At 39.3% G+C, this 17,935-nt stretch overlaps 1 protein-coding gene across 3 annotated transcripts in view; it reads right to left on the bottom strand.

Moving 5' to 3' along the window:
- LOC309703804 (uncharacterized protein) overlaps positions 1-17,175 on the bottom strand; it is a 61,530-nt gene extending 44,355 nt beyond the window's left edge. For all 3 annotated transcript variants that reach the window (XM_082528718.1, XM_082528719.1, XM_082528720.1), the window contains exon 1: positions 17,065-17,175. In XM_082528718.1, the coding sequence (XP_082384844.1) occupies positions 17,065-17,114 (50 nt within the window). In that variant the 5' untranslated portion in view covers positions 17,115-17,175. The remainder of the gene's footprint in view (positions 1-17,064) is intronic.
- Positions 17,176-17,935: the final 760 nt, after the last annotated feature.

Raw genomic sequence — 17,935 nt, 5'->3', positions numbered from 1 at the left:
ACCGCCTTCGCCGAGAGCCAAGTAAGTATGCGCATGGTCCCTCCTGATAGCCCTCAATGTCTACGTGTATTTAAAATTGAGAGGTGGGCAACGACGCCAGGGGTGAGGTGTACACCCTGATGGTAATTTGGACTCCGTGATTGTGCCCACCCCCAAGATCCTATATGTATGTGTAATGAGAGTGTGAATAATGTGAATGTCTAAGTTGTGGGATAAAATTGAGGCAGAGGCAGCCAGAAGGGGACAGAGGGGGAGTAGCCTCCTCTGCACCCTGGTGACATACCCCTACTCCAAGGCCCTGCATGTGTGGGTGGTTGTGGTGGAGCGGGAAGAGGGAGGCAGCTGGAGATGGGGAGGGAAGGAAGGGAGGGGCAGGTAACCCCTCCCTGGGGCCAGCTCCCCCGCTGACCCCAGTAGGCACTCCCACACTCCGCGACCCGCCAGGGAAAGGGGGCCCAGGCCCATCCAGACCGGGGCCCAGTGCAGCAGCGCCTCCCGGCCCCACAGAGCCCGGGACAGTCCACCCAACACCATCATTAAGTTTGCAGATGACACCACGGTGATTGGCCTCATCAGTGACAACGATGAGGCCGCCTACAGGGAGGAGGTGGATCGTCTGGCTGAGTGGTGCGACACAAACAACCTGCTGCTTAACACCGAGAAGACTAAGGAGCTCATCGTAGACTACAGGAGGAATGCTGACCCACATCCACCCATCCACATTAAGGGGATGGCTGTGGAGCGTGTGAGCAGCTTCAAGTTCCTGGGAGTCCACATCTCCGAGGATCTCACCTGGACGACCAACTGCTCCAAGCTGGTCAAGAAGGCTCACCAGCGCCTCTTCTTCTTGAGGACTCTGAGGAAGAACCACCTGTCCTCAGACATCCTGGTAAACTTCTATCGCTGCACCATCGAGAGCATCCTGACCAACTGTATAACAGTCTGGTACGGGAACTGCTCTGCCTCGGACCGGAAGGCGTTGCAGAGGGTCGTGAAAACTGCCCAGCGCATCGTCGGAGCACCACTTCCTGCCATAAAAGACATCTACAGGAAGCAGTGTCTGAAAAAGGCTGGGAAAATCATCAAAGACCCCAGTCACCCATCACATGGACTCTTCACCCTCCTGCCCTCTGGGAGGCGCTACAGGAGCATCCGGACTAAGACCACCAGGTACCGGAACAGCTTCTTCCCCACAGCTGTCAGACTCCTGAACTCTGCCTCCTGACACCTGACCCACGTTAACACATGAACTGAACATACACACACCCACAATGGACAACTGTACCCTCAAACACACAATAATAACATGGACTGAACCACCACTCACAACCACTAGCACTTTATATAGCCTCTGTAGGAATTATATCTCACTTATCTTAACTGCACTACTGTATAGCTCTGTGTAAATAATCATTGTGTACATTCGATAATTTTTAACCCTACAACTGTTTACAACTTGCATAGTTCCCATTTCTGTATAGCTGCATATCTCAGATGTCTGTAAAGTTATTTATTTCATATTCTGTATAGTTTTTCATATTTATATCCTGTTCATATCCTGTACATAGCTTGTACTCACTACAGCCTGTACATACCTATAGTTATAGAATATTCACAACATACTTCATACCGTGTACATTATAACATACCATAATAGACCCATTTCTGTAATATACTTACATATCTATATTATTGCTAATATATATTGTAATATATCTATATCACTAAAGCACTTCTGGATGGATGCAAACTGCATTTCGTTGCCCTGTACCTGTGCATGTGCAATGACAATAAAGTTGAATTCTATTCTATTCTATTTTTGTTTTATGCCCTTTATCACTGTTCCTCTTCTCTGCTGTTTTTCTTTCCCTTCCTCTCTTTCTTCCCCCCTTTCCCTTCCCCCAGTCACGTCTGTCCCGTATGTAACAACTGAAAATAAAATAAAATAAACAATAAAAACAAAGGTCAATCAAATGGACTGATACGGCAAGGCCGGGATGGTCCACTTGGTAAAGTAAGAGCATCTTTCTTTGCCTTTAGACAAGAATTCTGATGGCAAAAGAACCAAACGGGACAGGCGAAAGAAAAAAACAAAACAAACAAAAAAAACCAAAACAGGTTTTATATAATGACAAAAACTCCTGAACTCCTGAAGAAGTTTATTTTATAAGCATCAGTCTACTGTATATTAATCTTGGACATCTGCAAGACAAAAAGAGACACATGGACGGTTTCACCAAGAAACTGCTGGTCGAAGTGGATGATGAATTATTGATGAAGGTGGTAATGGAGTCAGTATCAAGTTTTATGTCATCACACTATTGATCAGTGGAAAAAAAAATCTGCTATATGGATGCATATCTGTTTACAGGTTTATGTGTAGTGAATCCATAGATAAACTATATGGAGAAAAGGTTTTTTTATAGGCATCTTAACCAGTGATGGGAATAACAGTGTTAAAAGTAATGACGTTACTAATGCCTGTACTTTTTACAGTAATTAGTAATCTAATAAATTACAGTTTCGATCTTTACAACGCCATTACCTTTGCTAACAAGAAAATGCGGTTAAGGGTGCGTTTTTATTTTTCAACACACAGACTGTCTTCAGCTTACTGGGACCTTAGGCTGAGGAAGAATAAAGTAGTTATGGTGAACCAATCCCATGACCAATTTAAAATGACATAGCAACAAGATGTTATGTCAACCCAAGACAACCCCGAGTCTCCATTTTTGTGTTAAAAGGGTGAACTTCAAACTATGTTTAACTATGTTTAAATTGTATTGATAGGCTACGTAAAACCAGAGTTTTGATTAAAAATATATGCAGTGTTTCTCCTGAATACTATCATCATGTTTACTGCAGAAAGAAATGGTAAAAACTGCGGTTTCTAAGAAAACTCTAATAGTGAATGTTGCAGTTGCTGCCAAAAAGTTACTAAGGCCTGCAGGTATCAGGCTTGTGATGTGCTCCTTTATCTTATAGTGGCCAGAAATTAGTTTTTGGCATCTTATTTGATGCAGAATGCCTGATTGTTCTGTACATAGTTTGAAATGTTTATTAAAAAATGCCTTGGTTGCCTTTTTGGGTAAATAGCTGCATATAAATTTGTTGTTTGCAAAACTTGTGCATAGGTATTTAAAATGTAAAATTTATATTTGCATTTCAACTTATGAAATATGATTTGCTAATGTTTGTGGTTTTTACAGTAAAAAATATAACTTTCTTCTACTCTGATTTTATGTTTTTTTTGTCTGATTTTAGATCAATTGTGTTAATACAATGTGTCAAAATGAAAAAATAACCATAACTTCAGACATGTGAGGTTGTGCTGAAGAGAATGATACCAAACAAGGTAAGATAAACAGTTTTTAAGGGTGAAGTGGTAAAATCAAAAGTAGTCGAAGGGTATGATTGGTTAAGGGGTTAAACATTTTTTAAAGTAACAAAATAGTTACTTTTCCTAGTAATTAGTTACTTTTATAATATTGTAACTCAGTTACTAACTCAACTACTTTTTTTGAAGAAGTAACTAGTAACTATAACCAGTGTTGGGGAGTAATGGAATACATGTACCGCCGTTACGTATTTAAAATACAAAATATGAGTAACTGTATTCCGTTACAGTTACCTTTTAAAAAGGTGGTATTCAGAATACAGTTACTTTGTTGAAATAAATGGATTACACATTTTACTATTTCATATGTTAGGCTGTCCCCTCTCTATTTTTAATAATTCCACACTAGTGGAAACCCAAACAAAACACACATTAAGAGGCTCTAATGCCTGTATCTCAATCTCGTGGACCATGTCACCTCTACTTGCGGCCCGAATAATGACGTGACGAAATATTTTTAAAAATTATTGTTCAAAAAACGGGATAACGAGGGCATGAGACACAGAAGGAGAGCACAGCTGGGACTAACCAAAGCTGATGAGACAAGGGGAAGCAAAACCAGACACACTACACACAGGACAGAGACTATCAAAGTAAAACAGGAAAAACAACAACAGGTATGCACAGACACGAGTTTGACAGAAGACCTCAGACATAGCAACAGGGAGGGGACACACGGGCACACAAAGGAAGCACAGAACCAAAACCCCAAGAACTCTAAGTCTAAATCCAAATACATAATCAGAATAAACCAGAACATAATATCATAATAATGATAAACACAAAAAAGCTGGGTCAAATGACCCAGGACCCTGACAAAAAGACTGCTTTGACAAAAAGCTATAACAAGTTACCTGGTCTGGATCAGTGTTGTCAGGCACCAGGAAGGGGTTTGCTGGGAAGCACTTCATATCCAGGCCTTGGCTCATGGGACTTGGCCAAGCTCAGGAAGAGCCACATAGGAGTCTGGAGTGCATCTGCAGGCCTTGGTGAATCAATCCTAGGTTGGTGAAACTGGTTGCTGGGATAGGGGTTGTCACCTCTTTAATCATAAAACCTTGACTCTATGAAGATATGTAGGTTAATTTAAAACCTTCCAAATCCTGAGGCCTGCCTGATGATCACCAGCTTCGCACGCTATGTAAAGCGCTATACAAATACAGGCTATTTACCATTTACCAAACAAGATATCCATTTGATACTCATGACAGAGCAGGAGGTAGTGTTGATGTTTTCATTTTTAATTCAATTTAATATGGGTTGACATGGACTGAATATAAAGAAGTTAATCTTTGGATGGTCTCGGTTCATAGCTGTATGATGAGTGATGACTGATTGCCACCCATTAAAAGAAACATGATCCCTTTCTAAATATTCTTAACGATTTGTTTTACAGTCTTACTGGAACCCCAAAGGATGAGAGAGAAGTCAAATGTATCCATAATCAATAGAGCAAGTTAGTAATAAAATGCTGAATCTGGTATTGTTTTACCACTAAGATATCACCAGGGAGACGACTGTAGCACCGATCAATGAAAGCTGCTGGTTAATACTCTATATCATGTAATACATGCTGTAAAACAAATAAGCACTGAAATTTTAAAATGCATCCTAGATTAAAGATAAAATAGATTAAATGTTTAATAAACTATTCTTTTATGGAGGAGTGAGAGAAGAGATGAAGCCGGGGGAACAGTAGTTTGGTTATAAATTACAGAGAGAAAAAGAAAACGTCAAAGAAAATTAAGAAGCAAGAAGAAGCAAACGATACGGCAAAAGATGACAAAAAGATGACAAAAAAAAGAAGGATTTAGAAAAGAGGGAAATGAAAGAGAGGGAGAAGAGAAGGTTGATGAGAAGGGGATATAACAAGATAATAAAAAGAACACATGATGACGCATGATATAGAAAACAGGTTGTAAGAAAGTACAAAAAGGAAGGCGGAGAAAACTGCAGAGTGAACACAAACCACGGTTATGAGTGAGATTGATTCTATTGTGGTTAAATATTTAAAGCTTTTAAGCATCCAGTATGTGACTCTATCTCTAAGAAGTGTCAATACCCACTGTGAGCATAAACATCAGATATTTAATGACACAATGATCATAGTTTGGGTTTAAAACAACAAATTTCATGTATTCTTTATACAGCACATGGAACATTTTATTAAACTGTGGTCTCATTAGAGTGAAACACATGACAAAGTAGGGTATGATTTACTGTAATGTTTGAGTGCCCCTGGTTTCTCAGTCGGAGCCATGCATGTCTTGTTTTAAACTTCTATTTTGAAAGTCGTAGTTAACATCCTAATTAATACCACTGTAGATTACAGATACTGTGGCTTCACCTTTCTCCCAAATATCGTATTGCATGCTGGCAATGGCCAAAATGTCAAACTCAATTTTTGATGCCATGACAGCTACAGATATCTTATATAAGTCCACACACACCAGAGAAAATAGAATCAAGAGGGAAGGAAACTAGAGTAGCAAAAAAGAGTCGCGTAAACTGGCAAAAGAAAGGGAATAATGTGGGCAAAGCAAGAAGAGACACGAAGAAAAAATAAAACAGGAGTACAATAATAAGAAAAAGAGGGAAAAGATGACCAAAAATACAGGAAACAGGAGGTGTGTATCAAATTTGTGTCTTGGCCCTGTCAGCAACCTCCACATCAACCCATTAACATCTAAATTGTTGAGGAAAAGTCAGTTTCTTTATCAGTGCCATCATGCACACACATGGACTATTTTGACTACACTTGCCCTCTAGTTCCTGGGTTCTTATCTGCTTTTATGAAGAAACAATGGCCTCTTTCAGCCCTCAGCCCTCTCTCTCTCTCTCTGTCCAATTCTCTCCTTCTCCTCTCGTCTTCCTCAGCCTCGGAATGCAGATTTCCGACCACAGGGTTTGAAGTCAGGCTGGAGGGGAGCTAATTATTATGGAAAAGAGAACAAGACACAGAGGGAGGAAAAAGAGATAGAAAATGAGTAGAAGGAGGAGGGAGAAAGACAAATGCAGAAGGGGAGAAAAGGAGAAGAGCAGCACTGTTGTTCATTAGAAGAAAAATGACGAATAAAAGAAAAAAATGTTTAATTCCCACACTTTGTCTTTTCGAGGGCTGAAGAGCAACTGTTGCATAGTCCAGCATACATACAGGGCAGTAAATATGGTTGAGATCCACCTGTACCTGTCTGTGTTGACAAAATAATTAACATCAAGAGTTAGTACTAGCCACTATGCTACCGTAGACCCCAAAGGGAAGGACACGGTTTGGACTACAACCAGGTTAAGGGTATTTTTAAACCAGCATTGTTTAGTCTTGCTGTCTCAGAGTTGGGTGCGGACCTAAACAAGTGCTTCAAGAACCTTTAAAAGAAGTGGTCTCTGTGCAGTCATAAACAAACTTTGGAGCGGTTCATTTGTGGTTCCCACACGGTTTAACCTCAGTCTTACCCAACAAGAAAATACTACGATGATGGATGGAGAATGAATCAAGCTCTGGTCTGGACTCGCAACATTGCCCTTCTGACAGCTGGACAAACTTGGCAACCTTTAGGAGATTTATTCATGTTTTCGTCTTCCTCTCCCATTTAACCACACATAATCAGACAATTTAAAAAAAAATAAATTAAGAATCTTATTTTGGTTCTACGAAAAAAGTAAAATTACAAAAGTAATTACTGAGTAATCCTCTGAGGACAAAGAGGATTACTAAAATGGGCAAACTCCCAATGATTGAATGCACTTTTTGACAGCCACGTGTCCTGTCATGGCTAAAAAAAAGAATGACAGAAAGTAGCTGAACTGCTTTCATTTCTTTTAATGACTTTACAAAACAAGAACTGGGTGCACAACTTGAATTTTTTAAAAGATTTCTCTAGTCCAGACTGGGTCAAAAGTATGCATATAGGTCCAAGTATATACTGTACATACTGATATTTGGTTAAATTAGCAAGTTGCACCTGGTCCAGACCCTTTTAGTAGCCATCAATAAGCTCCTGGGATAATTGTGGCTGAATATAATTGACTCTAATTGGCAGAATCAGCAGAGTTCATTTAAATTGTTTGGTTTACTAACACAAACCCAGGTTTCAAACATAATCAACAAATTTTCAATGAGGTTGAGGTCAGGGCTTTGGGATGATAGTCATCCCAGATGTTTGCTGGGACACCCAATTGTTTCAACCATTTTGCTAATGATTTGAGGTGAAGTTGAAGAATTTGAAGTAGTTCATAAGAAGTTCTATCTTCTTATGATGGTGGCCAAATACTTTAATCTTGATTTTAACATTTTTCATATTTAAATATTCTATATTTGCCTTGTCCATGTGGGCAGCTACAAATGTCACTTAAAATTTCTTGGTTGGAACCCTCTTGGTCCACAATGATGCAAAACTGGCTTTACTGTGGACAGTGATGCTGGAAAGTACTGTTTTCCAGCACTTTCCACTTCATGACAGGCTTAAGCCTTGGTGGTTTCTGAACACTCTAACCAATTTTCTATCATCTGAGGGTGACAGTTTGGGTCTTCTAGCAGACCATGGCAAAGTGGTGACACATTCGAATAACTCTTTGAACTGATGACATCGGAATGTGCAGTTGTTTAGAAATGGCCCACTAGGTTTCTGGAATGGACTTCCCAAAGTTCAGACCTCAACCCTACTGAAAAGCCAGGTCTGTGCCAGGAAACTAACTAGTTTAAAAGAACTCCACCAATTCTGCCAAGAAAAGTGGTTAAATATTCAGCCAGAATACTGCCAGAAGCTTGTTGATGGATACCAAAAGCATTTGGTCAAGTTGCAACTGACTAAAGGATATTTAACCAAATATAAGAGGGGGTGTATGTATATGCTTGAGTCTGTATTTATACTTTTGACCATGTATGGATACGAGAAAATCTAAAATAAATTCAAACTTGTGCATCAAATTCTTGCATTTTGAAGTAATTAAGAATTTATGCTGTAGTACTGTGTAAGTTAAAAAAGAGCAACGCTAATTGGTAATTGGGCAATTTTTGAAGCACAGCCATGTAAATTCTCCACTTCATGGTGGAAGGGGAAACATGTATAGAAACGGGCTGCTATGACTAGCAGCAGAGTTTTTACTTTATTTATTTTTTACATGTGTTCCACATTTATCTTAACAATGAGCTTAGTATTCAGCCAAAATCTTAACTGCTCACTATTCCACAGTTTCAGTTTTATGACTCTTAAGGGTTTGAACTTGAAGAGTTTTCTACTTTTAGTTAATAGCATGGACTTAGAATATTAAACAAGCCTATGTTTAATAAGCGATTTCTGAAATGAATCAAGAGGAACCTAGATTCGCAAGGGAGGAAAGTACGAGTGGCATAAAAAGTGATCATACCACAGAAATCAGTGAACACTTCTCACCTGAGCCCCTTCAAATCCGCTGCTCTTTTTGTATAATAACTTTAGTATATATAATGAAGCTGTGCCAAGTAACAGGCCCTCAAATATATAGTGGTGGGTTGAAATTTGGCACATTTTTGAGCACTCGTGATCCCTGAAGTACTGGGGCTATAGCCAAATCAAATTTTAAGGGCTGCAAACCACATTTAACCCTACTTTAAACCAGCAACTAAATCAATTGAAAACCCACTCAACGTGTCACAATCTAAAGCCAAAATCTTTCTTCTCTTTTTTTCCAAAGCATTTTTTATGACTAACTGTAGGCATCAGTATAAAAAGTTAATAAAGTTAATGCAGAGTAATGGAAAGAAGCATCACAGTCTCTGGATGCTTATCTATGTCCTGAGAATTCACTAGAGAAAACGAGAAAAATGTGATTATGGGAGAAAAAAGCCATATCACCACGTGGGACAGGAGAGCACTCAGAACAAGTTATAACATTTAAAATGTCTCATTTCTTTCTTACCAGGATCATCCTCTAGCTGTGATTTTTTAGCACTCACCAAATGTTGTCATATTTGATCTGGAATGACCTTTCTTTAATGGCATTCATTGCCAGGTAAATGTAAATGTTGACTATCTGACCAAATAACGCCAAGTATGGAGAGTCAGGGCTAACACACAGGGACAGACAACCATTCGCGCTCTCATTCACACCTATGGGCAATTTGGATTAACCAATTAACCTATCTCCACTAACTGCATGTCTTTGGACGGTGGGAGGAAGCCAGAGCACCGGGAGGGAATCCACGCAAACACGGGGAGAACATGCAACTCCACACAGAAAGACCCCGGCCTGATGGTGGAATGAACTCAGGACCTTCTTGCTGTGCGGCAACAGTACCACCGTAGTAGCTACCGTTCCACCGTGCTGCCCCTACGACAAACATGAATGTAAAAAACAAAATGTTTCTTAATATCTAGTGTTACGCTAAACAATAATCAGATCTCAGACCCACATGAAGACTTAAGCTTGATTTAGACTTCTGGAGGAACTTATACAGTAACTGGAAACCCCCAGCTGAATTTTTCAGGAGGGGCACATCTCGTTACATGGAAGGTTACAGCGTCAGGAGTTTCCAGTTACGCTGTAAGTTATGACAAAGATTTTCCGTTGAAGTGTTGCTCTGTTTTTGTCAGCATCCTCAAACAATGAGTTTCTATTATTTGACTTGTGGATAGAGTGCTCACTTTTTTTCCTCAGTTTTCTTGATTTTTCCAGATGGTTTACTGCGAATCTCAGCTTTTGTTTACTTAGATTCGGGCAATACAACTCCTCATTTAGGTTAGGAGAATATCATGGTTTAAGTTAAAATATATTACTTAGCAAAACCTCCCCCATCTGCAGAAAGCTTTTCCTTCACTTTCCTGGTTGACATATTGGCGATACCGCCTTCTTTTTGAAAAGGTCAAACATTTTACATACACCTACTCACACAACAGCGAATGGTGGCCTACATAAACAGCAGCTGCTAGTGAAAAATTTACCACCACTGTCATTTTCCTGGTGAAGTCCCACATGGCATTAAGATTGATTCAAAGATGTACATTTCTGTGCAAAAACTATATTTAATGTAGATGTTTAGGATTCTCAAAGGGAAAAATCACGGAAGTGTATTACTGGTGTAAACACCACAGTGAGTGACTCTGCCAAGAAGGAATCTGGCAAGCTCTGAGGAGACTGTTTCAAAAGATAAGGTTTGCGATACCAAATAATGATGTAAGCTAGTGCAAGTTTCTTAAAACAACTTCACTTAACTTTTAGTGCCAAGTGGTTTTCCATAGTTTTGTATCATACCTCAAATTTGTGCCAGTTATTAAAGAAGATTACAAAAATCTACAAACTGTGTCATTGTTACAAAAAGAAGAGTCTTTGTCTTTTAACTTTATCTGACTTTATGCCAAGACAAATCTCACCCTCATGTGTAAGCTTGTCATGTGCTGACATTTAAAGAGTTCAGTTACAAAACCAGGGCTTCCCATACAGGGCTAATATCCAGGCGGGCAGCCCAGGTAAATTAAAACAAGCCAAGTAAGTTTTAAGAAAAAAAAAAATCAATTTGAACCCTATAATGGATGAAACTGACAATTCTCACTGATGTAGATTTCAGGCAGTCAAGATCTTAACACTGCCAAGTGTTGAAAGCTTGTCACTGAGGTACATGTTCATAATTTATTTCACTGCATCTGTGCTGCCTCTGGCATCCGTGCCAACACAAACAGAGCAGAGAGACAGCTTGAATGGAAGCCTCTGTAATGAGAAGGAAGTAGTTAGCTAATGTTTAACTGCCATTAGCAGAACTATTACAGTAAGGCTTTTTTCTTTCTTTCTTGTAGTGTTGATAACAGCAATTAAAGGATTTTAATGATGTGTTCAGTCATGAAGTTCTTCTCTCTCATTTTTGTATTTCACGTTGTTCAATAAGACTGGACAGTCAGCATCTGGTTAGCTTAGTGTAGCATGCCCAACAACCCAACAAACAAACAAACAACACTGTGGCCTACTACATTGGCACAAGCTTATTAGTTAACATTTTAAGCATTAATCTTCATGTTTTAAGTGGATCTTGTTCCTGTGCTAAGTCAAGCAATTCTTCCAATTCATTTCCAATTAATTAAACTATTGTTTATATAGTGCTAAATCACAATTCACAACAGTCCCCTCAAGGTGCTTTATATTGTAAGGTAATAATACAGAGATACCCCAACAATCAGATGATCCCCTATGGGCACTTGCTTTGGCAACAGTGGGAAGGAAAAACTCCCTTTAAACAGGAAGAAACCTCCAGCAGAACCAGGCTCCAGGGTGAGGCGGCTGTCTGCGGTGACCGGCTGAGGGTAGAGGGTATTTAAATATAACATGCAGGTTTGTGTGTGTAAAAGCATAGATTGGACAGCATAAAATAAAATACAAATAAAAAATACAAATAAAGCAGGAAATCCTTCCAAACCTTCCAAAATATTTAGTTTATATGATGACCGCTGTCCAGGGTGCTGAACCACGGTCTGCCCAAGGCTCTCCCCAACATTGATTCCAGGAGGCAGGAATCCTACTGGACTGGCTACTTGTTTGCTCTAAATAATCAGCTTAAAAATCTTCCACAAGTGCAAAGTTTACTGCACACACAAGTTTTTTTCTTCCATGTCTGTGAATTTTGGAGACACCAGCTACAAATTTAAATGCCCAGTGCATTTATTTGTATCCGTTTAATCTATAAAACCTTTTTTTGCTCCTCTTTTTTAGTACATTGTGAATTTATTTAAAGTTAACTCCCTGTTTACTTCAAGCTTGGTTTGCTTTGTGCTGGAAATCCACAATACCAGCAAAGTGTCAACTGTTCTGAATAGGAATGCCATTAAAGGATTACAGAAGAACATAAACTTAACATAAAGGTGGATGATGAAACATAAAGTTCATCATCCTCCACTCTGCTAAGCTACACAAAGTCGGGCCTGGTAGTTCTTGCATAATCCTGCTAACTGACACACAGGAAAGACTTGATCCAGATTCCACAGAGTCTTCACTTTTTAAAAAATGCTACGTACCAACTGAGCTTGAACAGGTCTCAGCCAACCTTTTAAATCTCATAATTTCTCATTCCTGCTGTCATTAAATTTCTACAGTCTAAATCTACAGTCCCAAATCTTCTCCATGGATTGCTGGAGAAGAAACCAAGAGGGTAAAATATTATTGTTGTCAGATTGTTGGCTGGGGAGAGCAGTGGGTATGATGATCTTTAATGTAGCAACTGGGATGTTGGGTTGTGTCCCAGACCTCTGCTGAAGTTCATCTCATGCCACAGGGGACTGGGGGTGGGGGGCTTAAGATGCTGGAAAACTGGCAGAAATGGTAGAGACGCACACGCAGACACAATTATACACACTGACATACCAGCACATGTGTGAAGACTCACATATGTACACGCAGACAATTTTTGGTGTAGAAGGGGGGGGGGGCACGGGTGCAAAATCATCGATCTTTCTGCAGGCTGACCAGTAATGCAAACTAGCAATGTGGAAAGGAGGGAGGCTGCTCTGTTACTAGGCCATTAGTACAGTTGAAGATGTAATAATGACACACTGTGGCTGAGGTGAAGCGAGCAAGGAAGATAGAAGAAGCACAAAAAATTTAAGAAAGGAGCGCTCATACAGATGCAAAGAATCAGAGGGCAAAAAAGGAAAAAGAGTAGTAGAGGACAGATCAAGTTACAAAGGCTAAAAGACTCCCAGAGAGCAGAGAGTAACTTTGCATTGTGCTTTCACCATATCAGGTAGGTTTTTAAGCTCTTTAAGCACTGCAGACTTACAGCAGTGCAGATATCTGACCATTTTAACCTTTTTTTCACACAATTGCATGAGTTCAATTCAGGCGTGGTAGATGTTTTCACAACAAGATTTCAAATTAATCAAATAAAAGCAATATGCATCCACCTCCCTTTGTTTTTTATTTTCATTTGTTGGGGGTTGTTGGTTTAGATTGATACATTGATACAGCATATTTCACTTCTGAAAATGGACCAAGTTTGCTTTCTTTTTGGTTCAAGAAGACATTTTACTTCCAATCTCGGATTCTTCTTCATTTCCAGAAACTGAACCCTGGGTATTTAACTCGGTATAGTTAAATAAATAACTTTTATGTTGAAGAAGGGAAAGGTCCTCCTGAGAGTCGTTGACCCACATGTGAGTTATTAAGGGTCAAAGGGGCCAAGTTGTGTGAAGGTTCAGCGATGGTTCTTCACAGTGGATCTAGATCACCCTGTTACTCGTCTCTCAAACTATCAGTCCAAAGTGTGAACATTAACGTCCTTAGAAGAGTTTCCTTTTTCCTTTAGGATTTTAATGATGTTTTAATTTCATTCAGGTTATTTTTGTCCAATATTGAAATTTGTTTGTTGATGTGAAACATGGAAGTGTGACAAATATGCAGACAAACTAAGAAATCAGGGAGGGGAGGAAGTGGGAAAATACTTTTTCACTTCACTGTAAGAAGATTATATAGAGAAAAAAAGAAATCCAAAATAAAAGCATAAATATAGTTAATGAGGTAGTACAGGTTAAAGAAGATAGAAAGGAACAGCAGGATCTCTGGAAGAAACCGAGGAAAACAAAAAAAAGAGAGAAAGTGAGAAGGCCAACAACAAAACAAGAATCAGTGCAGCTGAGCTTTGGTTTCGGTTGATGGCAAACCCATCAATGTGACCAAAACCAAGCGATCCTCCTTCTTCTCCACCCCAGTGACCCTGAAACTACACACACACACACACACACACACACACACACACACACACACACACACACACATCCCCCAAATTCTAAAATACATCAACTCCCACCCATTGAGCTCTGAGGGGGAGATATTTGTGGGGAGCGGCTGGTCTGAAAACAATGTACGTTCCAGTTTGCTCCCCCGTCCATATGCAGAGACAAACAAGGCTGTGGTCCCTTCCCCAGAGACGAGTGTGTATTTGTGTGTGTTTGTGTGTGCATGTGTATTTTTCCACAATAATCAAAGATGCAATCAAAGACTAAACAAGAGGGATGGACAGAATGAGAGAAAAGAACTGCGCTTCCATCCGCTCAGTTTTATGGGAACTTAAATGTTTGAGTGAGGAAAAGTTGATTCCATGTGTGGCTTTTATGACATCAGTGTTGCTTCAGTGACCACAGCATTAAAAGTGTTTTGAGAGGTGGTCGGCACAAAGGTCACCTGAAGTCAACAGTAGCTTTATTTCAATCTGTCATTTTGAATATGCAGTAAAAACACTGAAGATGCTTTTTTTGTTTTGTTTTTTTTACAGAAATTTTCAAAGTCTGGCTGCTTGATATGAAACCAAGACGAACCACTGTGTAATTTTTAGGGTGAACTATAATACAGAGTATTTATGTTGTGAAGACAGTTTCTACAAAATAAAGTGCACCAAGTGCTTTTTGTTTTAAAAGCTGACTTGCTGTCAAGGTGCTTATCTGTTTAGAGCTTACTTCAGGATTGTCCAGTCTCTGTTTTTGTTTTACTTTAAAGAAGTACATGTACCTGCCTAAGCGTCACTTATGAACACCCTTATGACTTAAAATGGTATTTTATTAGGGAAAAACTATGATTTGCACAGACGTTCAATGATAGAAACACCACTTGGGCAAAGTAACAACAGATTTAACCCATTCTTCGACCCCTCCTACAGGAGGGCAGGTAGGGTGTCTCTTCTAGGCAGGGCCCGCCCACCGGGCACGTGCCCTCACACCTCTAACTCAGACCTGACTGAGGCACACTGTCATGAGCAGGGTAACTAGGCCCCCTGGGCTTTTAATCATCCTTGCCCAAAACCACTTTGCCTTCTGAAATCCTACCAGGGGCATCCAGACAATGTAGCTTCAGGGCTCTAAAGATAAAAGAAAAAATAGGAAACTGGTTAACCAGACTAGTAATGTGTGAAATGATTTGATATAATTTTGCATAAAATATTTTTTTATTTTGCAGTATCTCATTTTTTTTTTTAGATTGTTACTCTTTGTAGAAGATCCCTGCACTCTCAAAGTTTGCAGTAAACAAAAGTTATTTTTCCTTAAACTCGACAATGGCTGGAAAGAGGCATTGCCTGTTTTTGTGGAAGCTCCATCTTTACGAAGGGGAAAGACTCTGTGTTGCACACATCATGGCTCAACTCACTAATATTTATTCTCAAGTATTTTTAAAGTCTAGCTCTTCAAAATAAGGAGAGCTAAAGTGACACAACAACTGATACTAACCTATTTTTGACATGTTTCTGTAGTTTTACAGTTAAATCTGTGTAAGTTCATGAGATTCTCCTTTCCAGAAGAATTCCTTTGGGGCTTAGAGGGTTAAATGATGTGCAAATTCTCGCATTCTGCTATTTACATTTTGCTCAGCATCACACTGTTTTTGGAATCAGGGTTGTAAGATGATGATGTTGACTGAACATCTGAAGACTTACTGTGTGCCAGCCATAGTTTATCTTTGTCAGACCATCTAAACTAAGTTTCTGAGCAAGTGTTTCTCCAGAGAAGAGCTCCTGTGTTCCGCACACAAAACGCCAGCGTGATCCGTCACTCTTAAGGTGCCTTCAGACGAGAAGCTTTTAACAGGCGCCAACTTGTTGTCGACCAGATCCAGTGGCTCGTTTCCAGTTTTCTTTAAACTCTACTGCGTCCCTATGAATGATGTGACTTAATGCGGAAACAGCTGGCCATTTGAAGATGCCCTAAAACACATTTGATATGCAAGAACCATTTGCCATGGGTGTAGCTAATGTGGAATGGACACTTTTGTGCAAGACTAACCACAAAATACATCACATTTATTTTGGAACTTTTACTTTTCTGTGTAAATTATCTTCTTTTTCTTTGAACCTGGCTTCAAAGAAGTTGAAACTGGTGTCTCTCCCTTCACAGATTCTCACAGAATCTACTGTAAGCATGAAGCAGGTATCTATTTACCTTCACAAGTGAAATGGCTAGGTTGGTGGTGGAAACAATGTCCAAGTCTAAAGGAACTCGAAGAACATCATGCACTAATAACATATGACATAGACTTTATTTTTTCAACTAAAAGATGAGAGAAGCCATGCCATTAATAGCAGCTCCTTTGTTCAAGCTGAATGTGTTTACAATTTGTAGAAGGAGCACTTGGTGTTGAGACATGTTGTGCCATTAAAAAGCACATGGGAAAATGAATGGAATGAAATGACGGGAGGATAAAATGACAGAGATAGAGAAAATGAAAGTGTTGAAGAGGGTATGACCTGAATGTTGGAAGCCGTGCTCTACAACAAACCCTGACGATGTAAGTTTTCAATTTACGCTAATTGCTACAAGATGACGGAGAGAGGAGCGAGTGTTCAAAGCAAACTGCTAAGAGGTGTGTGTTTACAGTACGTGTGTGTGTGTGTGATATGAGGGAAGCATGTTAAATATTTAAGGAGGCTGATGACCAGAGATGGGCAGCAACGCGTTACTTGTAACGCGTTACTGTAATCTGATTACTTTTTTCAAGTAACGAGTAAAGTAAGGGATTACTTTTGCAAAAACGGTAATTAGATTACCGTTACTTTCCCGTAGGAATGCTGCGTTACTAAAACTGTGATTTTTTTGCGAGAATGTCTCATGACAGTGACGTAAGCAAGTGCGACGTTCGTGACAACAGCTGTGTGCAGATCAACAATATATCGAGTGCTGGGAGAGAGTATGAGCTTGCAGCGTTTAAAGTGTGGAAGTACTGACCTTACTTTGAGTTTGATTCCATAAAAAGTGACAAAAACATTAGCGTCCATCGTGCGTGGGAAGAAAACTTCTTTTTACAGCGAAAAAAATCCCTAAACTTCCGAGCAAGCACTGAGTGCGCTACGACGTAATGGGAAACTCACAGAGAAACTCGCGGATTCTTCCACTGACTGCTGCGGCACACCTGCACCAGGGTAAACCTCCGCCTACGCCACTCCTGCTTTACAGGTGAAAATAGAGCAACAGGACAGCTAGTCTTTGACTTTATTTATTTTCTGCTGTGTTTTACTTGCATCTATTTGAAAGACTGAGTGTAAACACCAAAAATATATATATATTTCATGTGCTGGAATGTGCAGAAAATAGGTTTAAAACAAATTTCTTCCAGTCAGAGAATGTTGCATATAATTAAATTTTTGCTTGATGCATAAAGTTAAAAGATTAAAACTAATAAAACAAGATTTAAAAAAGGACTTTTCCATTTGATTACATTTTGTATGATGGATTATGTAGATAAAGTAGAATTGGGCTGAAAGATCTATCGCTTTATCACCTATTCAGGTTGTAAATCGTGTTTTTAAAAAGTAACTAAGTAACTAAGTAATTAATTACTCTTGAAAATAAGTAATCAGTAAAGTAACGGGATGACTTTTTTGGGGAAGTAATCAGTAATTAGTTACTGATTACTTTTTTCAAGTAACTTGACCAACACTGCTGATGACACATTTGTCGGAACACAGGCCCATTTAAACAATGAGAAGAAAACAGTGTAAAAAGGTTAAATGGGAAATGTTCCACAGATGCATTTCTGGAAATAAAGATAAGAATTAATATCAATTGGAAAAAAGTCCAGTGTTTCTACAAAAGAAAT

This window comes from Aulonocara stuartgranti (genome assembly GCF_965226115.1).
Source record: "Aulonocara stuartgranti genome assembly, chromosome: 3".
Lineage (NCBI taxonomy): Eukaryota > Metazoa > Chordata > Actinopteri > Cichliformes > Cichlidae > Aulonocara > Aulonocara stuartgranti.
The sequence above is the reverse complement of the archived record's forward strand: the minus strand, read 5'-3'. Positions and strand labels throughout refer to the sequence as shown.